A 24,733-nucleotide genomic window follows, 5' to 3' on the forward strand; every position below is an offset into this window, starting at 1 on the left:
CATTTTAAACATCATTATCAGCAACTTTGTCCTACTTACTTCTCAAGTCCTAAAAGAGACTTGAGAAGTAAGCAGAACTATTAGTGTCACCGGTTTTAGGTGAATGAGGTCTAAATCAATGAGACTGGACTATGTCGAAATAAATAAAATCAGGATATATCCTTTTTGTGAGGTTCTGGGTGCCACGGACATCTCTGTCGCCTAGCAGCATGGGGTCTCTGAAGCTCTGAGTTTCAGATTCTTGGTGAAGAGGCATATGTGGGTGCTGTGGGTGATGCCTCACCTATGACTAGTCACCTGGTAAATCGTAGGTGCACAAAGATATGAATGTCAGGGCTCAAGTTTCTCCCATCTGTGTGTCCTGGGCACCTCCCCAGAGCACATCCTTACACCTATGGAATAAAAGGGAGGAGCAATTCCTATTTTCCTGTTAGGCCACTAGGCCACACTCTATGCCATAACAAGCATCTCCTTTTTGTTGATTTGGTCGGTTGGTTTTTAGGTGCTCAGGGCTTACTGCTGGTTCTGTGCTTAGGAATCACACCTGGAGGGCTTGGAGGACCCTGTGGGGTGCCAGGATTGAACCCCAGGTAGGACTCATGCAAGACAAGTGTCCTACCCACTGTACTGTCTCTTCAGCCCCAGACATATCTTTTTTTGAATGAAGGCAGAAGAGAATACACACCCCCAAACTGTTTGTCCCCAGACCATGCACCATAAGCTCTGACAACTCCCTGGATCCTGCTAGAACACAATCCCACCCTGATCAGCCAAAGATTCAGACTTCTAGCTAGTCTCCAGGTGCTGTCTGGGTTCGTTGAAGTGCTACAATCTATACACTTGACTTTATCCTGTTCTTTAAAAACATTTGTTCCTGAGGATCCAGGTTCTGTTGCTTTATGCTCACTCCCTGGAATGCTTCCCCTGTTTTCTCTATGTGGAGAATCAGAGCGAGTCACTCTCCACCCACGCCCTGCTCCCCTCTCATGTGATAACCACAATTACATTGTAATCAGTCTTTCCCTTTATTTTTAGCTTCATTTTATTTGGGAGAGCCTACCAAGTGGTGCGCAAGAGGTTCAGGGCCCCTTCCTGGTGATTTTTGGTCCACTGAACCAGCAGTTCAATGTGACGTTTTGTGATTGCAGTGCTGTTAGGGACCTGCAGTACTGGGGATTATTTGTCTACAACCATTCACAGTGACAAATGTCATCAGCTTTGTAGCTGCTACATCAAACCCAGTATCAAGGCCCAAAGTGGCTTAACAAAGTCTATCATGGGCTAGAGAGGTAGTACAGCAGGTAGGGTGCTTGCCTTGTATGTGGCTTCCCTGGCTTCAATCCCTGGAACCCCAGTTGGTCCCTCATGCACCTCCAGGAGTAATTCCTGAGTAAGAGCCAGGCATAACCCCTGAGCATCTCCAGGTGTGGCCCAGAAACCAAAGAACAACAAAAACAAAAAATGAAGACCACCTATTTTCTATTGAAAATTCAAGGAAGGGCAGGTCTCAGGGGTTGTTCTTCTAGTTGCTCAATAATGCTGAAGTCCCAGATTCCTTTACTGCCCTGGCTGGCCAGCAGTGTGGGTGTGCCCCAGGACCAGATTCCCCCAGCCAGAGTGGCTGTCAACAGCCCCAGGTGCTCATTCAGGTCAAGCAGGAGAAAGCTAGCTGCCATGGTTCTCACCAGAGAAAGCATTTTCTTGAGACTTCCAGGAAAATACTTGTCTATCTCTCTGCCCTTTTGTGAACTCTTCAAGAAGCCAAGGAAATGGAACTACCTTTAGCCCAACCAGGACAATGCACCAAGAGGCATTTCTGCCAGTGTTTGTGTGTGTGTGTGTGTTATCTTTGCAATGAGTTGACATTCATAGATGAATGCTTTTAACAAATGTAACCCCTACAATGCTCTCATGGCCATGCTACTAGTGAGATGATCAGGTTTAATAAAAAGCATATATAAGAGGTGCTGGAGCAATAATACAATGGGTAGGGTGCTTGCTTTGCATGTGGCCAATGTGGGTTCAATCCCTGGTACCCCATATGGTCCACCAAATCTGCCCAGAGTGATCTCTGAGCACAAAGTCAGAAGTAAACCCTAAGCACTGGGTGTGGCCCCCCACAAACAAAAACAATAATATAGGGACGGGGTTTGTGCCTGCCATCATGCACAAAGATCCAACTGAGCCTCATCTTTGGCACCACACATCCCCTACCACCTGCCTTCCTCAGCACCACCAGGTGATGCTCTGCTGGTCCCAGCATCGCTGAGCCGTAGTTGCACCTCATCACTAGTGCCTAGCATTGATCTACCAGGAGCATTGCTTGGGAGGAACTCCCACCCCCTAAGAAATGTAACATAGCCCAGGGCCCTGTTCCAGAAATAATATCGAGTTTGAAGTATTAGTGGCATGCATTTAAATTTTGGGGGGGTTCTGTATAGTATTTTATGTGGCAGGTTGTTACAGCAATGGTACTCATCATACCCCATCACAGGCCCATGCCATTGAGTATACTCTTGGCTCAAATTGACACAGACCTGAAGTGTGACTTGGGAATTCCATCAGAGTTGCTTTGGTCAACAGCACATCAACAAGTAAGTCACAACAGAAGAATTTTTTTTAGTTTGTTTTGGGGTCACACCTGGGCCAATTCCTGGCTCTGTGCCAGAGCCTCTCTGGATGGTGCTCAGGGACCATGTCGTACCATGGATGAAACCAGCCCCTCCCCCCTGCACACCTAAAAAGTGCACCCTTAAGTTATGCACCCATCTTCCCAAATCTAACAATTCAGTACAACATAAGACATTCAAGACTCAGTTTATTCTACAATTATCTTGAAATTTCTTGACGGCATGTGCTGTCACCAACACCGTTGTAGAGAAAACTCAGTGGCAAGAGTGCAGGGGCCAGTAAGCATCTAGCATGCCCTGTGCAGGTTGGGGAGCTGCCATCAGGCTGCTGGAGCCACTGGTCCCCTCATGGCTGGGCTCAGGGATAAGAATGAATAAACCTAGTTTGCGTGTGTTTGCCATTTGGCAAAGAACAGCATCAAGAATAACCTTTAAGTAAACAGTTTCTCAGCACATTTTTTGCCCACTGGATTGCTGCAGGCAGCACTTTTCACCTCTGTCTCCACCTTTTTGTGAACAAGTTGTGATTGAAAGAGTCAAAACTGGATTGAGAAACATCTGTTGGGCCATGTTAGATGGCAGGTGAGCTGGCGAGTGTCTGTCCTTCTGTCCTTTCCCACACCATCAGGTTTCCTAGAGCCATGCTTTCCATTGCCTGCTGTGAGGCCTGCCTTGTGCACATTTGCCCAGATGGACACAGCCCAGATCTTAGCCTGGGAGAGCCAAGCCATCACCGGCCCATCCTTCATCCCACAATTATACTTAAGCCCTTCCCGAAGGTCCTTTAGCTTTCTTTATTGAAGGAGGAGAGAGATTGGGTAACACATCCTCTGACCCCAGTTGACCTTTGCCTGACCTCATTTTAATGATTACCCTACAGAGAGAGGGGGATGGTTGACTCCTATCAATAGATTCTTGATCTGTGGCAGGAAGAAGCCTCATAACTCAGGGCTCTTAGAGGATGGTGAATAGAGCACCAGCACAGAATAAGACAGGGATGATTAACCTTCAACTCCTACTTAAACATACAAACATACGAATGCTTCTCCTGGATATGTGCAGTACTATATGATAAGCATGAAATGCACCTCTTAATCAGCTCCCAACCGGAAATGTTCTTTATATTCATTCCTTAATTTTTTTTTCTTTTTCAAGTCACACCCAGTGATGTTCAGGGGTTGGGTACTCCTGGATCTGCACTCAGGAATTACTTCTGGTGGTGCTTGGGGGACCATATGGGATGCCAGGGATCGAATCTGGGTTGGCCTCATGCAAGGCAAATGCCCTACCCGCTGTGCTATCACTCTGGCCCCCTATTCCTTAATTCTTTACACAAAAACTCTTATTGACCTATGGACTCTTTTTGATTAGGATTCAATGGGCAGAAGAAAATAAAGCAGCTTAAGGACAAATTATAATTTTAAAGCAGTTATTTATGAAGGCATATTAAAGAATATCCATCACATAGCACAGTACAATTGGCTAAAGTTATCTAGTGGAAAAACTGTCAAAGCAAAAAAATAAAAAAGGAGAAGAAAAAAGAATAAAAAAGAAAGAATGCTATTAATCAGATTTGAGTTCATTTTACGCTCAAAGAAAAAGACCCTGGCAATTCTGGGTGAGAAGCCTCTTGGTATATTTAAGAAAGGAAAATTCCTAATATTAGATGCATATCAAACCAATTCACCACAAATACAGTGCTTATGGTACTAGATTTAGCAACTACAATGGTGTCACCTGCCAAACCAAAGTAGCTTTTATAAGAACTGAATTATATCCTACATCCAACTACCCAGGAAAATGTGCTGGTCTCTCTTCAGCCTGCTAGTGTTTGCTGTTAAACCAAGTACCATCTAATCTAAGTACTATACACGCACTAGAGATCTCCAGACTCTGAAATTTTGGTGTCGTTCTTGTGTAGAGATTGCAGTGAAAAGGCCGTTGGAGAAATAGGTCTTGATTCGGGAATATGCTCCATTCTGTACTTCTCAATGTATGGTGCAGCGACTTCCCAAACCTGAGAAGTGAAGACAGATTCAACGTCACAATCAGTTTCCTCTAAGCCAAAACATTCTCTCTGCCTGAGGACCTGTAGCAGCACTTGCTTCCTTGGAAGCCTTTTGACACATGGTCTGCAATGATAACATCCTATCATGCTGAGTCTGAAATGTATCTCAAGGTACTTGAAGGTTTTCATCTGGGTTCCCTTCTAAAGCAAAATAAGCCAACATGCAAAACAGCCTTTTTAGGCACCTGTGGATCAGCCCATAGACTGGCAGCTAAAATCCATTGGGGAATTTAATGGGGACATTTAAGGAGGGGTGAGGGTTTCTTGAACTATATTTTCTCCAGCAATCCTGGTGTGACAAAAGGCAATGAATTTTTCCATTTGATACATTTCTAGGCCCAAAATGTTCTGCTTCATTTGTACTCAAAAGGTGAGTCAGGGATCAGCCACATCAGCAGGACAGCCCCACCCCAGAGTTACTGAATCATCCAAACCTACTTGTAAAGGAGATGCCAGGAAATCCCCAGCACTTAAAAGGTTTTCGAAGCACTGCCTTGGGTCCACTTCAGTTTCTCCCTCCCTCCACCTACCTATTCCAGAATAACGCCGTCTTGGACAAAAGCTTTCTTTCTGAAGTGAGACAGTTATAGGATTGCTACAATACCTTAGAAAAGTTATTCCTTCCAAGGCAAGTGTCTTGCCCACTTATGTCCTGGCATCAGAGTTGGCCAGCAAGCTGGGGCCTTCTTGGCAGCGATGGTGGGGGGAAGGGGAGGGGTAGACAGGGCATTCTTAGAAATAACAGGCACGGAAATTAAAGAGGAAATCATTCCTCAGGAGCATGCCAGCTGTCCAGGACGGATCAAGAAATTTTAAGGAACTTGATACCCACAAATGATTGCAAAATGCACAAGGAACTTTACAAGTTGTATCCAAAAAATGACTCGGTGTGCTAAGCATCTATCCCTATCAGATGAGGGGAGCCAGAGGAAATAAGCAATGAAGGGATCTCATCCAGGCAATGGGCAGGACTTGCTAGAGAATGAGGCAGACCCAAAGCCCCACACCTGCTTACTCATTCATCTATGGTTGATGGACCAGATGATACTAGTGATAACATTACCCGGAAGAGAAAACACTTTTGTATTTTTTGTTTTTTTTTAAGGGTTGGAGTTGGGTTATTTGTGTGTGCGTGCGTGCGTGTGTGTGTGTGTGTGTGTGTGTGTGTGTGTGTGTGTGTGGTGGAGGGGGAGGAGGGATGAGATTGGGTTTATTTTGTTTTGCTTTTGTTTTGGTTTTGGCTACTCCCAGCGGCTACTGATGACTCGGTACTGGAGGTTGTTTCTGGTGGTACTGGGGAAAACATGTAGTGGTGGGGACTTGAAACTGGGATTCTGCAGGTTAAACATATGTCACAGCCCTTGGAGTCATCTCTCAGTCCCATAGAGATGCTTTTGTTTGTTTTTTTTTGGGGGGGGGGGTTGGGGGTGTCAAACCCTGGCTCGCTGCCAGCAAGCAAGCACCCTACCCCCCGTACTACCTCTCTGGCCTGGGCATGCTTTTGAATGAAAGTACATTCTCAGTGATGGGGATCCAGAAATCTTTCTTTTCCTTTTCTCTCCACAAATATTCTCCCCAGAACCCACTTCAAACCCATTTCCACTTCTGTTCCCTAAATAGTCAATGTGGGGTATATCATGGGGGCATTTAAGAGTTTATGAGGGAAAAAAAGATAAAAAATAATTTGTAATTGCAAAAAAATAAAAATAATAAAATTTATCAGATAGGTTCTTGGTGGCCTGGCAAGTGTCCAAAGTACACTTTTTTGGCTTATGTCCAAGGAAGAGCCAAGACACCAAAGACTAGGGAAGTCTCCTCCACTCTCCTCCCACTGCACTTTGCTCAAATGATCCTAAACCTTTCAATCATTCTAGGAGCCAAGTAGCCAGCTTACCTTCTGATCCACCAGCAGCCTGTGAGCAGCCTCGATGTCTGGGGCCATGAAGCGATCTTTAATCCAAGGCCTGAGGAGAAGGACAACCAAGCATCAGCCAAACATTAACCACCACCAGGGGGTCACAGGTCGGACACGTGTTGCTTCCAGGTTGCTGTTTGACTTTACCTTACAACAGAGCGCACCAGGTCATAGACCTTCTCCAGTGGAGTGGTTGTTCTCAGGGGGCGTAGAAACTCAATGCCCTGGCAGGCTGCAAGAAGCTCAATGGCCAGCACTGAAACAAGAAAAGTGCAGGAAATGACTGAGGAAAACCTGCTTCCGGCTGGGAAACATAAATCACCCCTAAATAAATGCTTAGCAAGAGCCAACTGGAAGGTTGGCTCTTGGTCTCATGGTCAAATGGAGATACCTTAGTATTTGGTTATCACTTAAATTTTGTTTTTGTTTGGGAACCACATCTGGTGTTCACACCTGGAGGTGTTTGGGGGGACCATGTGGTGCTGGGGATTGAACTTGGGCCTCCAATTGCAAAGTGTGCACTAAGTCCATTCTGCTATCTCAGTGGTCCTGGTTACCAGGTTAGACCTGCTTTTCTAACCCCCAGGGTGTATCTTTAAAGGGAAGGAGAAAACTGCCACCTTCACTGGATAGATGACCAGATCCTCAAACCCACCCAGGAAGTTGCCAGGTATCTGCAATAAAGAAATTGTCCATTTCTCTTGTTCACGTTCTCTGACCAAGAGGCCACAGCCTAGTCCCAGGCATAAGGGAAGGAATCAGAAAGACGACCCAGTCCTGGCCCCAAGCCCCAGCTCTATCACAGAAACACAGACACCTACTTCATTAGGACCTTTACTTTTTCAACCTTCCAGTTCCTTACTTGAAAAGTGAGGGACTAGCCTAGCAGACATGAGATTTCTTTCAGGTCAAATCAATTCATCAACTTCATCCTCTCCCATTGTGACCTGAGCTCATCAAGTCTGTGATGATGGACCACATACATTTTAGGATGTAGTAGTACTATACTGTCATACTGTTGTACCATTGTTCATCAATTTGCTCCAGTGGGCACCAATAACGTCTCCATTGTGAGACTTGTTGTTACTGCTTTTGGCATATCGAATACACCCTGGGTAGCTTGCCAGACTCCGCCCTTCGGGAGGGATACTCTCGGTAGCTTGCTGGGCTCTCCGAGAGGGACGGAGGAATCGAACCCGGGCCGGCCGCTTGCAAGACAAATGTCCTACCCGCTGTGCTATCGCTCCAGTCCCTGTGCTAGGATAAGAATTCAAATGCTTCTAATACTTCATTTGGTCACATAAATGGTCTGATCAACTTTTAAAATTTTAACTTTTCTTGGCAAATAATGAAACCCAAAATTGAATTCTATTTTTAGACACAACTTGCAGTTGTCTATCAAATGTAGAGAAATTTCTACGTCAATATTCAGAGTTTATTGTGAGGTACGTACATTTAATAAGAGTTCTTAGTTTATTAATGAGAAACTTAAAACTACCAAGCTGCTAATACTTAAAATTTCCATTCTAGGGACTGGAGCAATAGCACAGTGGGTAGGGCATTTGCCTTGCATGCAGCCAACCCGGGTTCTATTCCCAGCATCCCATATGGTCCCCTGAGCACCTCCAGGAGTAATTCCTGAGTGCAGAGCCAGGAGTAACCCCTGTGCATCACCAGGTGTGACCCAAAAAGCAAAAAAAAAAAAAAAAAAAAAAAAAAAAAAAAAAATTTCCATTCTAGTAGGTTTTCTTAAAGCCTTTAAATTTGAAGGCTTGAGAATTTGACAACATGTTAGAATTTGTTTCAATGCACTAAAGACATTTTTTTCTTTCTTACTCATATTCTTTTTTTTTTTTTGCTTTCTCCCCTCCCCCTGCTTTTTGTTTATTAACTTATTCACTGTTTTCTGGCAATCTTTTGATGAAATTTTATGTGCTAGGTACCTCAAGTTTAAAAACAAACTAGAACTCACATAAAGGTACTGATGCCATCCATTTTGACCAATGAGTTGCGTGTGGATGTTTATAGATAAAGAGAGGTATTTTTTGATCTAAGAATAGTTTAAAAACTGTGAATAATCTTGACTTATGTCAAATCAACCAACTCATTGATCAATCTCAATTAGGTAATTTCATAACTTTATTACTTCATAGCTGGGCTGGAGTGATAGCACAGCGGTTGGGCTTTCGCCTTTCACATGGTCAACCCATGTTTGATTCCTCCGCCCCTCTCGGAGAGCCCGGCAAGCTACCAAGAGTATGGAGCCCGCATGGCAGAGCCTGGCAAGCTACCCGTGCATATTGGATATGCCAAAAACAGTAACAATAAGTCTCTCAATGAGAGACGTTACTGGTGCCCGCTCGAACAAATCGATGAGCAATGGGATGACAGTGATACAGTGATTACTTCATAGCTATGAAGATATGATTAAAATAACATAAAATCAATTTTCAGATATCTTAATTTGCTGAAAGTCCTTATATAGAACAATTCTGCAAATGGAGATCTGATTTTTTAAAGTGAAAGTGTTGGGGCAAAATAGATAATACACAAGGTAAGGCTCTTGCCTTGTACGTAGTTGACCCAAGTTCAATCACTGGTATCTCAAATGCTCCACTGAGCACTGTCAGGAGTGATCCCTGAGCACAGAGTCAGGAGTAAGATCTGCTCACAGCTGAGTGTTACCCAAAACTTTTAAAAAAATGAAGGTGCTTATTTATTTTTCAGTATTTAATGTGGCAACTGGGTCTATGGTTAAAACAGTGGACTTGCACCAGTCACCTAAGATTAAATCCTAGCTCTGCCATTTACAATCTGTAGTTTGGGGCATGTTATGTGAACTCTACCTTGATTTCTTTTTTTTTTTCTTGAGTTGCAGTTGACAAGCTGGTCACTAGCATTTAATTTATTTAGAAAAAAATTTTTAATTGAATATCCATGAGATAGACCATTACAAAACTGTTCATAATTGGGTTTCAAACATGCAATGATCCAGCACTCATCCCTCTACCAGTGTACATTTTCCACCATCAATGCCCCTTTTTCCCTACCACCATCCCCCAACACCCACCTACCCCCAACCCCCAGCCTCCCCCTATGGAAGGCACTTCCTTCTTGTTCTGTCTTTTTCCTTTTGTGCATTATGGTTTGCAATACAGGTGCTAAGAGTTATGGTATTTGTTCAGGGCATTCAGTATATTTATTGAGATGATAAGGCTGAGTAGCTTTTCAATTGCATGACAGCTTTGGGGTGTGGATATGACTGCCTAGGCTTCAGGAAGTACTGGGAGGTGGAGGGAGGTAGCCCATTCTGACCCCGAGAAAGCCTGGAGATTTCAGTCACAAAACCCGCATACCAGAATTTCCTGCAGATTGTCTTGACATTTAAATGTGATAATAATAGATACTTCCTAGAGTTCTTATTTTTTTGAAGTATGCAATCATTTTTAATTAATTAATAAAAATATTTAATTTTTAACTGATACAGTAAGAAACACACAGTTACAAAGTTTTTCATGATTGGGTTTCAGTCATATAATGCTCCAACACCCATTCTTTTATCTATGTACATTTCCCACCACCAATGTCCCCAGTTTCCCTCACTCCCCTCATCTCCCCATCTTTATGGCAGACACTTTTCTTCTCTCTTTCTCTCTCTCTCTCTCTCTCTCTCTCTCAGTCTCTCACTTTCTAGAGTTCTTGAGCAGACTAAATGAGCTATAAGATTGAATGCTTATGTCTGGAGAGATCGTACAGCAAGTTTCTTGCCTTCATGTGGCTGAGCCGGGATCAATCCCTGGCACCCCATATGGTCCCCCAACCTCCTGAACCACCAGGAATAATCCATAACGATGGGGCTAGGAGCAAGTCCTAAAAACTTTGAACCAAAACTTTAAAAAAAATCAAAAGATTAAGGGAGAAGATTAAATGATAATCAACAAGAGTTATTTTATTTCATGTTCCCTTCTCTAAAAAACAAAAACAAAAACTGCTTCCTTTGGCCTTGCATTTCCTACCCACCCTGTCCCAGCTCTGAAATATGTGTGCTGATTACTGTGTTTTGATTTCTTTATGACTCTAGATCTCTGCAACCCTCTCAGTCCTGCTCCCTTTAGAAAGATCTCCCTTCTTCCTAAGGACTGTTATTTAAGATCCTTTATTTTCCAGTGAACACAGCATCTCTCAAGGTTCTGTCCTTAGTGTCTTCTCTCTCAAAGTCTCCTCTAATTTCCTTTATCATTCATCCCACCTTCTTTATGCACCTAGGAAGCTATATTTGGATGTCTTATATCTTTACCTCAATGCAATGTTGCATCCCTCAAACAATTTATTGTGTGTATACCCTTCCCTTACAAAATTAATCGTGAATTCCTTCAACCAAATTACCTGGATCTAATTGTTGATCTGGTCTTAATATTTTTGTTTGTTTTGAGCCAGAAGGGATTATCGGTGAATAAAGGGGTTGAACCACACCTGACAATGTCCAGAGATTATTCCTACTTCTGTGCTCAGGAATCACTCCTGGTAGTGCTTGGGGAATGATATGTAGTGCTGGGAATCAAACCTGGGCTGGCTGCAAGCAGGCAAGTGCCCTCTCCAATGTATTATCTCTCCACCCAATCCCAGTCTTAATGTTAAATATGCTTTGAAGAAACCTAATCTTACTCCTTCTGTTTACATCAGTTTAATTCTATCTTCTAAAAACACTATTGCTAGTTAGAATTTTAAGTGCTACAAAGAGTTGCCAAGATATAGTCCTATGTCCATCTTTCAGATTACACTCATGTCCAAGAGAGTAGAAAGGAATTATTCATAGATGGCTCCACCATGCTCAAGGGATAAATGCCTTTCCATTTCAGCCAGGGAGAATTATCCTTTCTCTGATCCCAGAGCAATATGAAGAATCTCTAGGTGTTATAATAAATACAGGCTTGTTTTATATTTATTTTATAGCACCACTGATTCCAAGCATTATAGTTTAATATCTATAACCAAAGCAAATATAAGTAACAATTAACATGCTTGACACATTATCTGCCCATTCTTTTTCTTGTTAATGGCACTTCACAGATATATAGAACTCCATCAAGCTGAGTTAGATCACTATTAATTATTTATTTGAACCTGCAGGGCTAACTTCATTTTCATAAAAAATATTTGAACACCAGGTCTGTGCTGGGCACTATTCTAAAAGTTTTAAGATTTTCTAGGCATGTGATCAAGACCATGAGATCCCTGTCCTCACTGAGCCAATATTATTTTTTATTTATTGAAAGTGAACTTTCCTGGAGCTGGAGCGATAGCACAGCGGGTAGGGCATTTGCCTTGCATGCGGCCAACCCGGGTTCGATTCCCAGCATCCCATATGGTCCCCTGAGCACCGCCAGGAGTAATTCCTGAGTACAGAGCCAGGAGTAACCACTGTGCATCACCAGGTGTGACCCAAAAAGAAAAAAAAAAAAGTGAGCTTTTCTCACCTAGCTTTGAAAAGATAGGCCAAAGTATGACAGGAATACTAATGTGTTATTAGGAATATATAATCAAAAGTGGGAAAATATTGGGTATCATAAATTATAAGTTATCATAAATTATATGGTATTTGTTAACTATATTTTCTTTAAGAACTGCACTGTAGCACTGTAGCACTTGCATCATATTGTTCATTGATTTGCTCGAGCAGGCACCAGTAATGTCTCCATTGTGAGACTTATTGTTACTATTTTTGGCATATTGAATATGCCATGGGTAGCTTGCCAGGCTCTGCTGTGCGGGTGGGATACTTTTGGTAGCTTGCTGGGCTCTTTGAGAGGGATGGAGGAATCAAACCTGGGTTGGCCGCATGCAAGGCAAACGCCCTACCCTGTGTGTTATCATATAAATTGTATATAAATTATAATTTATTATAAAGTGTGATAACAAATTATAATAAACTATAAATCACAATAATTTCACAAGTTCTATAAATTATGTTTATCATATAATATTTTATACAATAATATGAAATTATAATAATTGGGTATTATAAATACATTATAAAAATATTTTAGCAGGGGTGGAAACTGAGCAACTACATAGGAATGAGGAAGTGAAATGGATCCTTGGGAAAACTGTTGTCATCCAAACAAGTAAGAATACAAGTGCTAAGGTAATGACACTTTAGACATAGAATCACACCACGGTTTCAGTGGAGAGATGGGATGGAGAGAAGTGGCAATGAGCCCATAACTACTGTATGGTTCTTGGAGACTATAGGAAAGGGACTAGCTTTTGTTTGGAGCAATAGGAAGCAACTAACATATCTATAGTCAAGACCTAGACTGGTCAAAATTACATTTTGAAAAGTTTGCCCTGTTTATTGTATATGGTGAATTCAGAGGAACAGTAATGAAAGCATGGATACTGATCAAAAGATGATGATGCTGATATCATTTGTTCTCTTTTACAGGTTAGTAGACATGGTTGATAAATAATACAGATGATCTGGGGACTTATTTGGGTGACTTCTTTAAAAAAAAAAACAGAATTGAGGGGCTGGAGTGATAGCACAGCGTGTAGGGCGTTTGCCTTGCATGCGGCCGACCCGGGTTCGATTCCCAGCATCCCACATGGTCCCCTGAGCACCGCCAGGAGTAATTCCTGAGTGCTGAGTCAGGAATAATCCCTGTGCATCGCCGGGTGTGACCGAAAAAGCAAAAAAAAAAAAAAAATCAAAAACAGAATTGAGTTTCCATGCAACTCAACATTCCAGCTCTTGCTATCTACCCTAAGGGCCTAAACACACACACTGCTTTGAAAAGATATCTGTGCTCTCATGTTCACTGCAGCTCTATTCACAATAACCGAGATCTGGAAGCAACCCAAGTGTCCAAGAACAGAGGAGCGGCTGAGGAAATTTTGACATATACATACAGTAGAATACTACTCAGAAAAGATGAAGTCATGCAGTTTGCCACTACATGCATATATCTGGAGAGTATATGTGGAGTGAAATCAGTAGGAAGAAGAAGACTAGGTATAAAATCATTTCTCTCACATGTAAAGAAATAAAGGGACATAAAGAAAGTAAGAGAATAACAAAAGGCCAATGGTAACAGAAGCTGAGAGATGGCATACAGAGCTGAGTTTGCCAGGGCAGGGGAAGAGAGGTGGATGAGACGGAAAGGTGGGACATTGCTGGAGGGAAGTGGACACTCTGGCTGGCGGTGATGGCAGACCATTGTATGCATGGAACTCTATAGAATTGTAAGTCAAAGTACCTTAATATAAATGGGGGTACTTTAAACCCTTACCACCAACTTTGCCATGTAGGCCTTGAATTCTGATTTGAATAAACCTATTGTCAAGACACGAACATTGCACTGTCTTCCCATTGTTCATTGATTTGCTTGAGCAGGCACCAGTAACATCTCCATTGTGAGACTTGTTACTTTTTTTGGCATATCAAATATGCCACGGGTAGCTTGCCAGGCTTTGCCGTGCGGGCGGGATACTCTTGGTAGCTTGCCGGACTACTAAGAGAGGGGCGGAGGAATCGAACCCAGGTCAGCCGCGTGCAAGGCAAACGCCCTACCTCTGTGCTAGTGCTCCAGTCCAAGACACTAAAATGATTCAGAAAATTAACCTACTACTCAATGGTGACACCAAAACCAGTTATTGATTTTTCTTGAATACCATAATAGTATTATGGTGACATTTCACATTATAAAGAGTTCTTCTTTAATAGCTAAAGTCTATTGGAAAATATACTTAAGAATGGGGTGAAGAGACAGTTTAATAGGCTGAGGGCATGTTTGCATATGGAAGACCCATAATCAGTCCCTGGCACTACATGATCCCCCAAGCACCAATAAGAAGGACCCTCAAGCACAGAGCTAGTAGGAAATCCTGAGCACTATCAGGTGTGCTCCACATTCAAACTTTTTTCAGTCAAAAACATTTTTTAATACTATCATGAGGGTCAGGAGATAGTACACATAACACACCACCCAGGTTTGATCCCCAGCACCACACGGCTCCCATATATTGCTAGATCCAGCCCTCCATTGAATACCTCCAGGGTGGCTCAGGTAATCCCTGGCATCAGCACTGCAGGACCTGAGCAGCATCCTGGGGCCCTTGCATTGAACCTCCAGCACTTGCTGGTGACCCCTTTCCCACACCCACTATCCACCAGCACGCTCACACACACACACACACACACACACACACACACACACACACACACACACACATACACACACACTGAAAATGGTAATATGGTGAGAATTTTCTGGAAACTATTATGAGAATACAAAAGAAAGGATGAAGCAAGCATGTGATTCTAAATGACTCAAAGGGGTCTATAAGTGAGGCTCGGGGTACTAATCTCACCACTACTGAATACACTTAAGGAGTCATTTTAGTGTTTCCGATGTCAGCTGATGAACTGGCCTTGCCTGCAGGCTCTGAATAGCTTGAGAATCACCACAAGGGCTTGTCACCTCCCTCAAGTTTCTCATCCAGCAGACCTGAGAATCTGTCTTTCCGGCAATTTCCAGGTGGGAGCAATGCTCCCGGAAGGACTCGGAGAACCAGGAGCAAAGGCACTTTTCGCTAAGGCCTCCTCTCCAGGTTGCAGGGCGAAGGGCAGCAGGCAGGCTTACCTTGCTCCACATGCTCGATGACCCTGAGGCACTTCCTTGCTGCCCATCCTCCCATAGAGACGTGGTCTTCCGTGGCAGCGCTGGTAGAGAGGGAGTCCACAGATGAGGGGTGGCACAGCGCCTTGCTCTCAGACACTGCAAGAGGCCAAAGCACATTACATAGACTTCTCATAGGAAAAGTTAAGCCAAAAGCCTGTGGCTTCCCAATGTGCCCCTAGCAGGAAGCCCCCTCTCCAAGAACTCTTGGTCGTTCATGACTCAGACATAAGATAATCCAAAATAATACTGGAGAAAACAAACAGTACTCCCTTACCTCCACAAAGACTCTAAAGCTCTGAGTTCTGATGTAAGATTCAGATGTGAAAGGTGGAAACACTAAATGAGGAGGGCAGGTTGCGAGAAATGGAAGCAGTTAGCATGGAAAGGAAAAAAAAATGGGCCATTTCCAGGTACTTGAGAACAAGGTGACTGGGTGTGTTACCAGTGAAGGTGAGATTAGAATATAGGAGAGGCTTTGGGGCACTGAGGCTGGATCCACAGATCTCCAGCAAGAAGATTTAACAGTTTGGACTGTTAAAAATGATGACACAAACAGATACACTGATATTAAACTGGGGCTGCATAACTGCCCAAGGTAGATGAAAAATTCTAGATATAGTCTAGATTGGTGTTTCTCAAATTTTGTGGTGCATAGATCACTTCATTTCTGTTAAGAGGCAAATACTGAGCTTGAGGTGGGACCTGAGATTCTGCTGCTCTGATAACTGAGGTAGGAGTTGTAATTTGGGGCCCCAAACCACAATGTAAGTAACAAGAACCTTAAAGACCATTTCTTCTCCTAGCTTCAAGAGCCAGGGAAAGTCAAACTCAAAATAATGTTTCCTCTTCTCTTTTTGACCTGGAAAATGAAAATGTTTATGCATGAAGCATTTGCTGTTTTCTATGCTATGAGGGAATAAACTGAAGGTCAAGAGAGTAAGGGACTTAAAAAATGTTTTTTAAATAATTTTTTTTTTTAAAGAGAGTAAGGGACTTGCTCCAGGTCCTATTGTGGGCACTTCTCATTTCCCTACCATGCTATCCTCCTTGCCTCTTGGGCAAGTTTTCTAGGGAAAACAAATTGCTGTATAGTTAAATACGAATTTCAAATTAAAAATGATATTTTGGTAGAGTATAGTGGGTAGGGTGCTTGCCTTACATGCAGTTGGCCTAGGTGCAATCCTTAGTACTCCATGTCGTCCCCCAATCCCATCATAAGTAATCCCTGAGCACAGAACCAGCAGTAAGTCCTAAATACCACCACGTGTGGCCCCCTAAAAACAGCAACAAAAATTATTTGTTTTGTTTGAAGGCTATATCTTTACTAGCTGTGCAGTATCAGGAAGTCAATTAACTACTCAGATCTGTTATATGTCTATAAAATAGACTAACTATAATGCCTGCTTCTGGCATGGTTGTGACAATTTAGGGGCTAGAGCAGTATCACAGTGGGTAGGGCATTTGCTTTGCACGCAGCCGAGCCGGGTTTAATTCCCTGCATCCCATATGGTCCCCTGAGCACTACCAGGAGTAATTTCTGAGTGTAGAGCCAGGAGTAACCCCTGTGCATCGCCAGGTGTGACGCAAAAGAGAGAGAGAGAGAGAGAGAGAGAGAGAGAGAGAGAGAGAGAGAGAGAGAGAGAAGTAAATCCTTGGTACTTCCTTTGTCCAGGCCCTATCTTTTGTTTTGTTTTGTTGGGCCACACCTAGGATGCACTCAGGGATTACTCGTGGCTGTGCAAGGGAGACCATATGGGATCCTGGGGATTGAACCCTGGGTTCAATATTGGGTTCATGCAAGGTAAGATGACCTACTGCACTATCACACCCACTGTACTATTGCTCTGACCCCTGTCTAGGGCCTGTCCTAATAAATCAGTTATCTGTCCTGAATCAGAAATCAGTTATTTTGAAGTTCAAGTTCCCTAGAGGGCATCTGCTTCTAGTTAGCTTTTTTGCATGTCATATTCACATCTTCTTGTTTACATTGGTTAGTTTATCTAACAAAATGTATTCAAAGTTTAATCACCTGGGTGAGCTCATATATCACCATTAACTATGAATATCTATTTCTTTTGGCTGTTTGTCCTCAAATCGAGATTAGGAAAAGAGCTACAAAGATGAAGTTATATGTGAACTAGAGGTAGAAATTCATTTTTTACAACCTTATTATTGTATTACAATGATTCAGGGTATAGTCACATAGGTTTTATGTCAAGTACTGAAAAGTACTAAAAATACAGCCTCTGGCGTTTAAAATAAAATTTTGAGAAAGCTCATAGGAGGCAGGAGGAGGTGGTGAGAGAGCTGAATCTCTTGCAGACCAATGGCAAGGTGCCAGAGAGACAGAGCCGTGTCCTTACCGAGGGCTGCCGCTGTGCAGTGGGCAATCATAAACCCAGAGTTCAGACCCCCTTCAGCCACCAGGAAGGCAGGCAATTCACTAAGGGCGGGGTTACAGAGCCTTTCGATTCTTCTTTCACTAATTGCAGCAAGTTCATGGACACCAATGGCCAAATAGTCCAGGGCCTGAAAGAGTGTCCCAATTCAGTCAGCCTATATTGCATGCAATACACTTTCAGACTCAATGAATTCTAAAGAAACTTACTTTAGCTGGGTATTCACCATGGAAGTTTCCTCCAGAGATAGTCTCTCCCCTACTGGCAAAGACCATCTTTCAAACAAGTTAAGGCTTGACTGTAACACTTATTGATGGAATTGAAAACAACTTTTTGCCCACTCATCTTGTTTTTAACATTGAACAATCTTTGTACAGTTGCGTAGTAGAGGGAAGGAGAAATTTTCTGAAAGCAGTTAAAACATAAAGGAATAAAAAGCAGAAACAAACTCAAGCATGAGGATAAATCATGTTTGGCCAATTGGAGACCAAATAAACATGAAGCATGACAGAGTTTTCTTTTGAGATGAGAGATACTTAAGCCTAATTATACCATTGTCACTGTCACTGTCATCCCATTGCTCATCGATTTCCTCGAGTGGGCACCAGTAACGTCTCCATTGTGAGACTTGTTGTTACTGTTTTTGACATATTGAATACATACACGGGTAGCTTGCCAAATTCTGCCGTGTGGGCAAGATGCTTTTGGTAGCTTGCCGGGCTCTCCAAGAGGGGTGGAGGAATCGAACCCGGGTCAGCCGCATGCAAGGCAAACTCCCTACCCACTGTGCTATCGCTCCAGCCCAATTATACCATTACAGTACTAATATAGTAGTTAGTAGTTTCCCTATAAAAACATATTCAGATTCTTCCATGGAGCTGTGAATTTGTACTCCATTGAACAATCTACATTGATCTTAAGAAGCCACCAGCTGTGTGGACAGCCAATTTGGGAAATTCAAACTCCCTATTATTGATTCTGTACCGGTATTCACAGAAAACAGCAGCCAAAAGCACCCCTAAGCCCATTTCAGTAGAAGGCCACTTAGATTCACTGAATATTAATAGGATCAAGAATCATTCACTGTATCAGACACTTCACAGTAGGCATCTTGACAAAGGCAGTAACAGATTCTCTTCCCGGCATCCAAAGAACTCAGTCTAAAGAATATCCACTACCCAGTAAATTTCAGGAACTCACAGTGTCTGCAAGAGGTTCTGACTTCAGTGGGGTGAAGATGCATGTGACAAGCCTGTGGGCTCAAGATGGAGCTTACTCGTGTCTTACTTACCACTATGAGTCTAAGGTTGAGAGCCTGCTCTTCTCATGAACCTGTCCCTGACCACAGACCCTGGTCTTTTCTCCATGCTCTGAATCCTGATAGAAAGTGATCTCTGTACCAATTAGAACTTAGTAAAACTCTATAATTCTTTCATAGTTTAGATTTGTTGATGATGAGATTACAGCAGTTAAAATTAATTCCCACTATATCCATGTAATATGTAATAGGAACTCTCATCAGCATTTGGAAAACTAAGAAAAATGTTTTCATTTAATACTTGTTGTAGGAGAACTCCCAACTACTTGTCTCTCAAATTAATAATTGATGTTACTGATAAATAACTAATGATTTTAGAGAAAGTAATATGTGGAAAAGGAATAGACTTTTGCTAATTTTTTTGCTGTAGCAAGTAATGGGGAAGAAAAGGGAATTAATTATTCCCTCATCCATATCCAGTAATTTAATAATGATTTTTTTCACTCCATAAGATACCACTTCAAAATACCATAAATTCTATCATGTCAGTGGATGTCAACCCATCACAAAGCAAGAACAAATAGATGAGCTGAACTATGCAGGGCTACATAGGGGTCATAAAAATGATTACTATGTTTGAGGGATGTTATGGTGCAGCAGTAGATAAGTGAGCTGGAGACTGTCTTGTGTAGGTCTGACTAAGTTGTAAGATGATCTGAAAGGGTATGAAACACAGCTGAGTCTGTCAGAAAAGCCAACTGCAACGGTTTTGTGAAGTATCTTGCTCACAGGCAATGAAACTCATCTGCCGACTCAGGCTATAAGCTGCTCCTAAGGCTACTAAAAAGGCACTTTCTCCTGTTTTAAGAACAGAAGCAGATATGGAAGAAGACAAATATATTCCTAAGTGGCGGGGTTATCTTCCAAAGTAATATCATGTCTGTGAAAGTCTCTGTCAGTGTGATTCCCAACAGACCACAGCTCCTTCTAGGGGCACTGAGTCATCAACAAAGACCTTGCAGCAAAATCAGGAGGATTCTGAGAATCACACACCATAAAGGAAAGAAGAGAAATGGAGATGTTTTATTATTCTCTGGACAAATACGGAAACACTGATTTGAGTAAAGTCTGTGTCTAAAACTAAGAACTCGGGATGGGAAAGCTATAACTCTTTGGTACTCTGGTCAATGTTCACCTTGACATTGACCTTCTGTTTAAGGTCCTGGGGCATCCTAGAATGGATCAAGAAGGGCCAACCTGCACAGGGACTTTTTTTGCACTTATACTTGAATTTCACGTCCCCACTGTCCCCCAACCTCCCAACAGTGAATTTAGAGCAAATGGCATCATGAATCCCCTCAACCCAAACTGGAAATCCCCTCTTTCACCTTTCATGAGTGAATCTTGAAAGCAGGATGTGTTAGACTCCAAACCCGATATCAGGTCCACGGGCTTTGCCTCTGCCACTTACCAGCTCTGACATGGAAAAAGTCACTTAACCTCTGAACCTCGAGCACTGAGTCCATGAAATGGAGTGTGAGATCAGAAGCATTACATAAAGGATCCCTTCAGCCCAGCCCATCATTATAACTAGATTGTCAAAGGATACAGGATTATCTGTTGCACTGTTCAGTTCCGTAGTAATGATGTTCTTCACAAAGGCTATTGTGTCGTTCACCACACCATGGACCTAGCATATAGGGCTAGTCGTTAGCACATGGGATAACAGTCCCTGTCACATCACAGAGAGCTGCCATTATTAAAAGACCAGCAAGGATGTTTTACACTAGGATGTATTCTTACTGTAGAGCTTATTAGATGATTCATCCCCATTGATATTGTCAATCTAACAGCTTGATGAGACTTGCTGAGTAAAACAAGAAATAAAAGTACTTACCCAGGGAGTACTTTTTGCTACACACTAGAGGGAAAGATGGCACATATTGAACTATTTCTTTCTTTTCCAAAAAAAAAAAAAAAAAAATAGTGGGGACTAGAGCAATAGCACAGTGAGTAGGGCGTTTGCCTTGCACGCAGCCTACCCAGGTTTAATTCCCAGTATCCCATATGGTCCCCTGAGCACCTTCAGGGATAATTCCTGAGTGCAGAGCCAGGAGTAACCCCTGTGCATTGCCGGGTGTAACCCAAAAAGCAAAAAACAAAAAAACAAAACAAAACAAAACATAGGGGTTACTTTCAGCAGTTCTCAGTTTTCCCAAAGTCACAGAACTCAGGCATTGCACATTTCAGGCATGGAGGGGCTCTACCACTAAATCTATCTCTTTGGTCCTGCATTCTCGAGATTCATGTTAATCTCTCATTCAACTAATTGCCATGTACAGACAAGTTGTAATGTATACAACAAGAATGCCTACTGCAACCCAATTCAACTGCATTTTTTATTTAAATTTAGGCCTGACTTATGCCTTAGTGTTGCTTGTCTATAAAATACAAATAAGGTAGGGCCATGAATATGCACTTGAATTTTAATCCAATTAGGATGGTGTCATCACTCCATATTTTTTATTTGCTTTGTTTGGTTTTTGTTTGGGGGCCACATCCAGCTGTGATCAGGGCTTACTTCTGGTTCTGTGCTCGGAGACCATATGGGATGCTGGGGAGCAAACTCAGATCAGCCAAGTACAAGGCAAGCACTCTATCAGCTATACTACTTCTCCAGTCCCTCAGTATTTTTTAAAGTGAGGGCACTGAGTCAACATAGCACATTGTCATAGCACATTGTCAAACTTCTCTACAAGAAGGTTGGATTTTTCTTTTTCTTTTTGGGTCACACCCGGCGGTGCTCAGGGGTTACTCCTGACTCTGCACCCAGGAATTACTCCTGGCAATTCTTGGGGGACCATATGAGATGCTGGGAATCAAACCCAGGTTGGCTGTGTGCAAGGCAAGCGCCCTACCCACCGTGCTATCACTCCAGTCCCTCTACAAGAAGGTTGAAGTAAGCAATTTGAAAGGAAACAAAAAGCTTGCATTCTAGTACAGAGACTTTGCAATAACTGAAAATGAAGGGAGTCAGATATAAACAGTTATCAACAGAGGACATTGCATTGTAACTGGCCGTTGTGTGATCTAATCTGTTCCTCTCTTGTCCTCTCTTGCTGTTGCCCGCTCTGAACTGGGGGAAAGCAAAGAAGCTTGTCTCTGGCTTGTTTACCTGTGGACAGCAGCGCAAGGTGTAGGCATCCTGCACACGATCGCAGAACCTGTGACTTTCTGTGGGAAAGGCAGACAGAGGACATGTTTTCACTTTTTTCCAGGAAACACAGAACAAAATAAGTTCACTTGTATCACTTGTATCAATATGCCCAGACCTGCTATTTCAGATGGGTGGTGGTCTGAATCCAGCAGTGACCGGAACCGAAAAGCAACCTCGATCTGCCCACGATGAGGACGAACAGCATGGATGTCTAAAAATGGATTAAGGAGAATGAGTTTGAGTAATTTTTGTATTGGAAAAAAATGACCCCTTCCCCCACTAGGACTTGGGACCGTTCACAGAGCTGAAATCACCCTCAAAAGTCCCAGGGGCCCTGAAACATCATGCTGAATTAGAAATGAAGAAACTCAAACCTAAAAGCGGGAGTTTCCTTAATGACTTTTTAATTCTTTCTACTTGAAATATCTAAATGGATGTGATAGGAGCAACTGGGGATTCAGCTGGATACTCTGGGCTCATCCTAGACAGATTTAAGCTCTCTTAGGAAATAGTTTCTAGAATTAAACAATTCAGGTAAATTTTAGAAAAATTATTGAGATAATAAAACTGAAACAATTCAGGTAATTTTTTCAGCACACAACACGCAGTAGTCTGATGCTTTTGAAAGCCACACTTTGTAGAGAAGCTTTCCCTCCTGCAGTTGTTCTTCTCTACTAATTTTCCAGTGGAACATTCTCATTCTCCTCCAGCTCTGCAGCCCCGAGAGCAGACTCCTCACACCACATACAGTGAGATGGGAGTCAGACCTGGATGACCTGAACAGGTCACCTAACTCTAAGGGTCAGCATCTGTCTATAAAGTGTCAGCACGTCCAGGACCCAAGGGGGCCCAACTGAGATGGAGCTATAGCTGTATGGGTGATACCATCCGCACTGGGGTCCTCTCCTTATCCCTAGCCACCATCTCCCACTACCCTCATCAAACGATCCCAAGTAGCCCACCCTGTCAACCCTGGTGAATTGAATGACAACCAGTGGAAGACCCCTGCTTACCCGTGTCAAAGGCCTTGGTGGTACCCTTCAGCACCTCAAGGGTCAAGGCAGCCACAATGTCTGCTTGCCGGGCAATGGCACTGGCTCTCTCTACAGCTTCACTGCCGAGGGAGGTGATCATCTGGGTCCCATTGATGAGCGCCAGACCCTTTGAGGAAGGACAAAAATTTTTGAGATAGTAAGGTTACAGACAAGTTGATATTGTGTCTTTTGTTTTGAGTAAGAGAAAACTTCACCTGACAGTTGAAAGGTATGTACCAGTGTTTTCAGAGAGTAACACAGCAGTCTTTATTTAAGGCACTAGAGAACTCAGGATCAATCTATGAGCCAGAGATTGAACCCAAGGGTCTCATACATGCAGGTACGGGGGGCTTTCCTACTGGGTCACATTCCTGCCTACATACAAAAACTTTAGTTCCTGTATTGCATTTCTTCCTTAATATTTCACCTTTTTAAAAGTTTTTTATTGAATATTCATGAGATAGACCATTACAAAGCTGTTCGTGATTGGATTTCAGTCACACAATGATCCAACACTCATCCCTCCACCAGTGTACATTTCCCACCATCAATGTCCCTTGATGGTTTCCCTCCCACCATCTCTCAACACTGCTCCCCCCGCCACCCACTGCCTGCCTCTAAGGCAGGCACTTTCTGCTTTCTCTCTCTCTCTCTCTCTCTCTCTCTCTCTCTCTCTCTCTCTCTCTCTCTCTCTCTCTCTCTCTCTTTCTCTCTCCCCTTTTGAGCATTATGGTTTGCAATACAGGTACTAAGAAGTCATCATGTTGGTTCAGGGTGTTCAGTATTTTTATCGGGAATGTATGCCTGGAGTAGCTTTTTCAACTGGGTGGCAGCTTTGGGGTGTGTGACTTCCAAGCCTTCCTGAAATACAGGGAGGTGGGGTAAAGTAGCCCATCCAGGCCTTGAGAAAGCCTGGAGATTTCAGTCACAAAATCTGCACACCCAAATTTTCAATAGATTTTATCTTGGTGAGGTCCATTCCGAAACAGTGGAGTCTGGCTGGGAGCATGGTGGCAATTTTGGATTGTGGACACAAACAACTGCTGGGGGCTCTGTTTGCAGAGCCTGCTCCTTCCAATTTGCCCCTGTCTGTTCAGCCTGTCATGGGTCTGAGATTAATTGTGTTTTTTTTTTATCTCTTTCGAGATTTATTTATGGGTCTCTGAAGAAGGCCTGTAGAAGAGTTGGTTAGTGGGGCTGGCTACCAGAGCTTAGAGGAGTATAGGGAAATGGGGGAAGGTAGCGCATCCCAACTCTGAGAAAGCATGGAGATTTCAGTCACAAAACCCACATATCCGAGTTTTCAAAATATCTCGGTGAGGTTCATCCTGAGATAGTGGAGTCTGGCCGGGAGCATGGCAGCAATTTTGGATTGTGGTAGCAAGCGGCTGCCAGGGGCTCTACTTGGGTGGAAACCAGGTTGACCCTTCCCACTCCAATTTACTCTAATCTGTTAAGTCTTGTGCAGGTCCAAGGTTAACTGCAACTTTTGATCTCTTTCGAGATTTATTTATGGGTCTCTGAAGCAAGA

At 42.9% G+C, this 24,733-nt stretch overlaps 1 protein-coding gene across 1 annotated transcript in view; it reads right to left on the minus strand.

The window, feature by feature from the left end:
- Positions 1-3,675: 3,675 nt before the first annotated feature.
- HAL (histidine ammonia-lyase) overlaps positions 3,676-24,733 on the minus strand; it is a 31,051-nt gene continuing 9,993 nt past the window's right edge. Inside the window, exons 11-20 of the mRNA XM_055118364.1 lie at positions 23,182-23,329; positions 22,284-22,379; positions 22,127-22,185; positions 20,561-20,641; positions 17,903-17,968; positions 17,658-17,823; positions 15,256-15,390; positions 6,761-6,869; positions 6,593-6,662; positions 3,676-4,647 (exon numbers count right to left, since the gene is read on the minus strand). Of these exons, the coding sequence (XP_054974339.1) occupies positions 4,507-4,647; positions 6,593-6,662; positions 6,761-6,869; positions 15,256-15,390; positions 17,658-17,823; positions 17,903-17,968; positions 20,561-20,641; positions 22,127-22,185; positions 22,284-22,379; positions 23,182-23,329 (1,071 nt within the window). The 3' untranslated portion in view covers positions 3,676-4,506. The remainder of the gene's footprint in view (positions 4,648-6,592; positions 6,663-6,760; positions 6,870-15,255; positions 15,391-17,657; positions 17,824-17,902; positions 17,969-20,560; positions 20,642-22,126; positions 22,186-22,283; positions 22,380-23,181; positions 23,330-24,733) is intronic.

The sequence above is a fragment of the Sorex araneus genome, chromosome 10 (genome assembly GCF_027595985.1).
Source record: "Sorex araneus isolate mSorAra2 chromosome 10, mSorAra2.pri, whole genome shotgun sequence".
In the NCBI taxonomy this organism is placed as follows: Eukaryota; Metazoa; Chordata; class Mammalia; order Eulipotyphla; family Soricidae; genus Sorex; species Sorex araneus.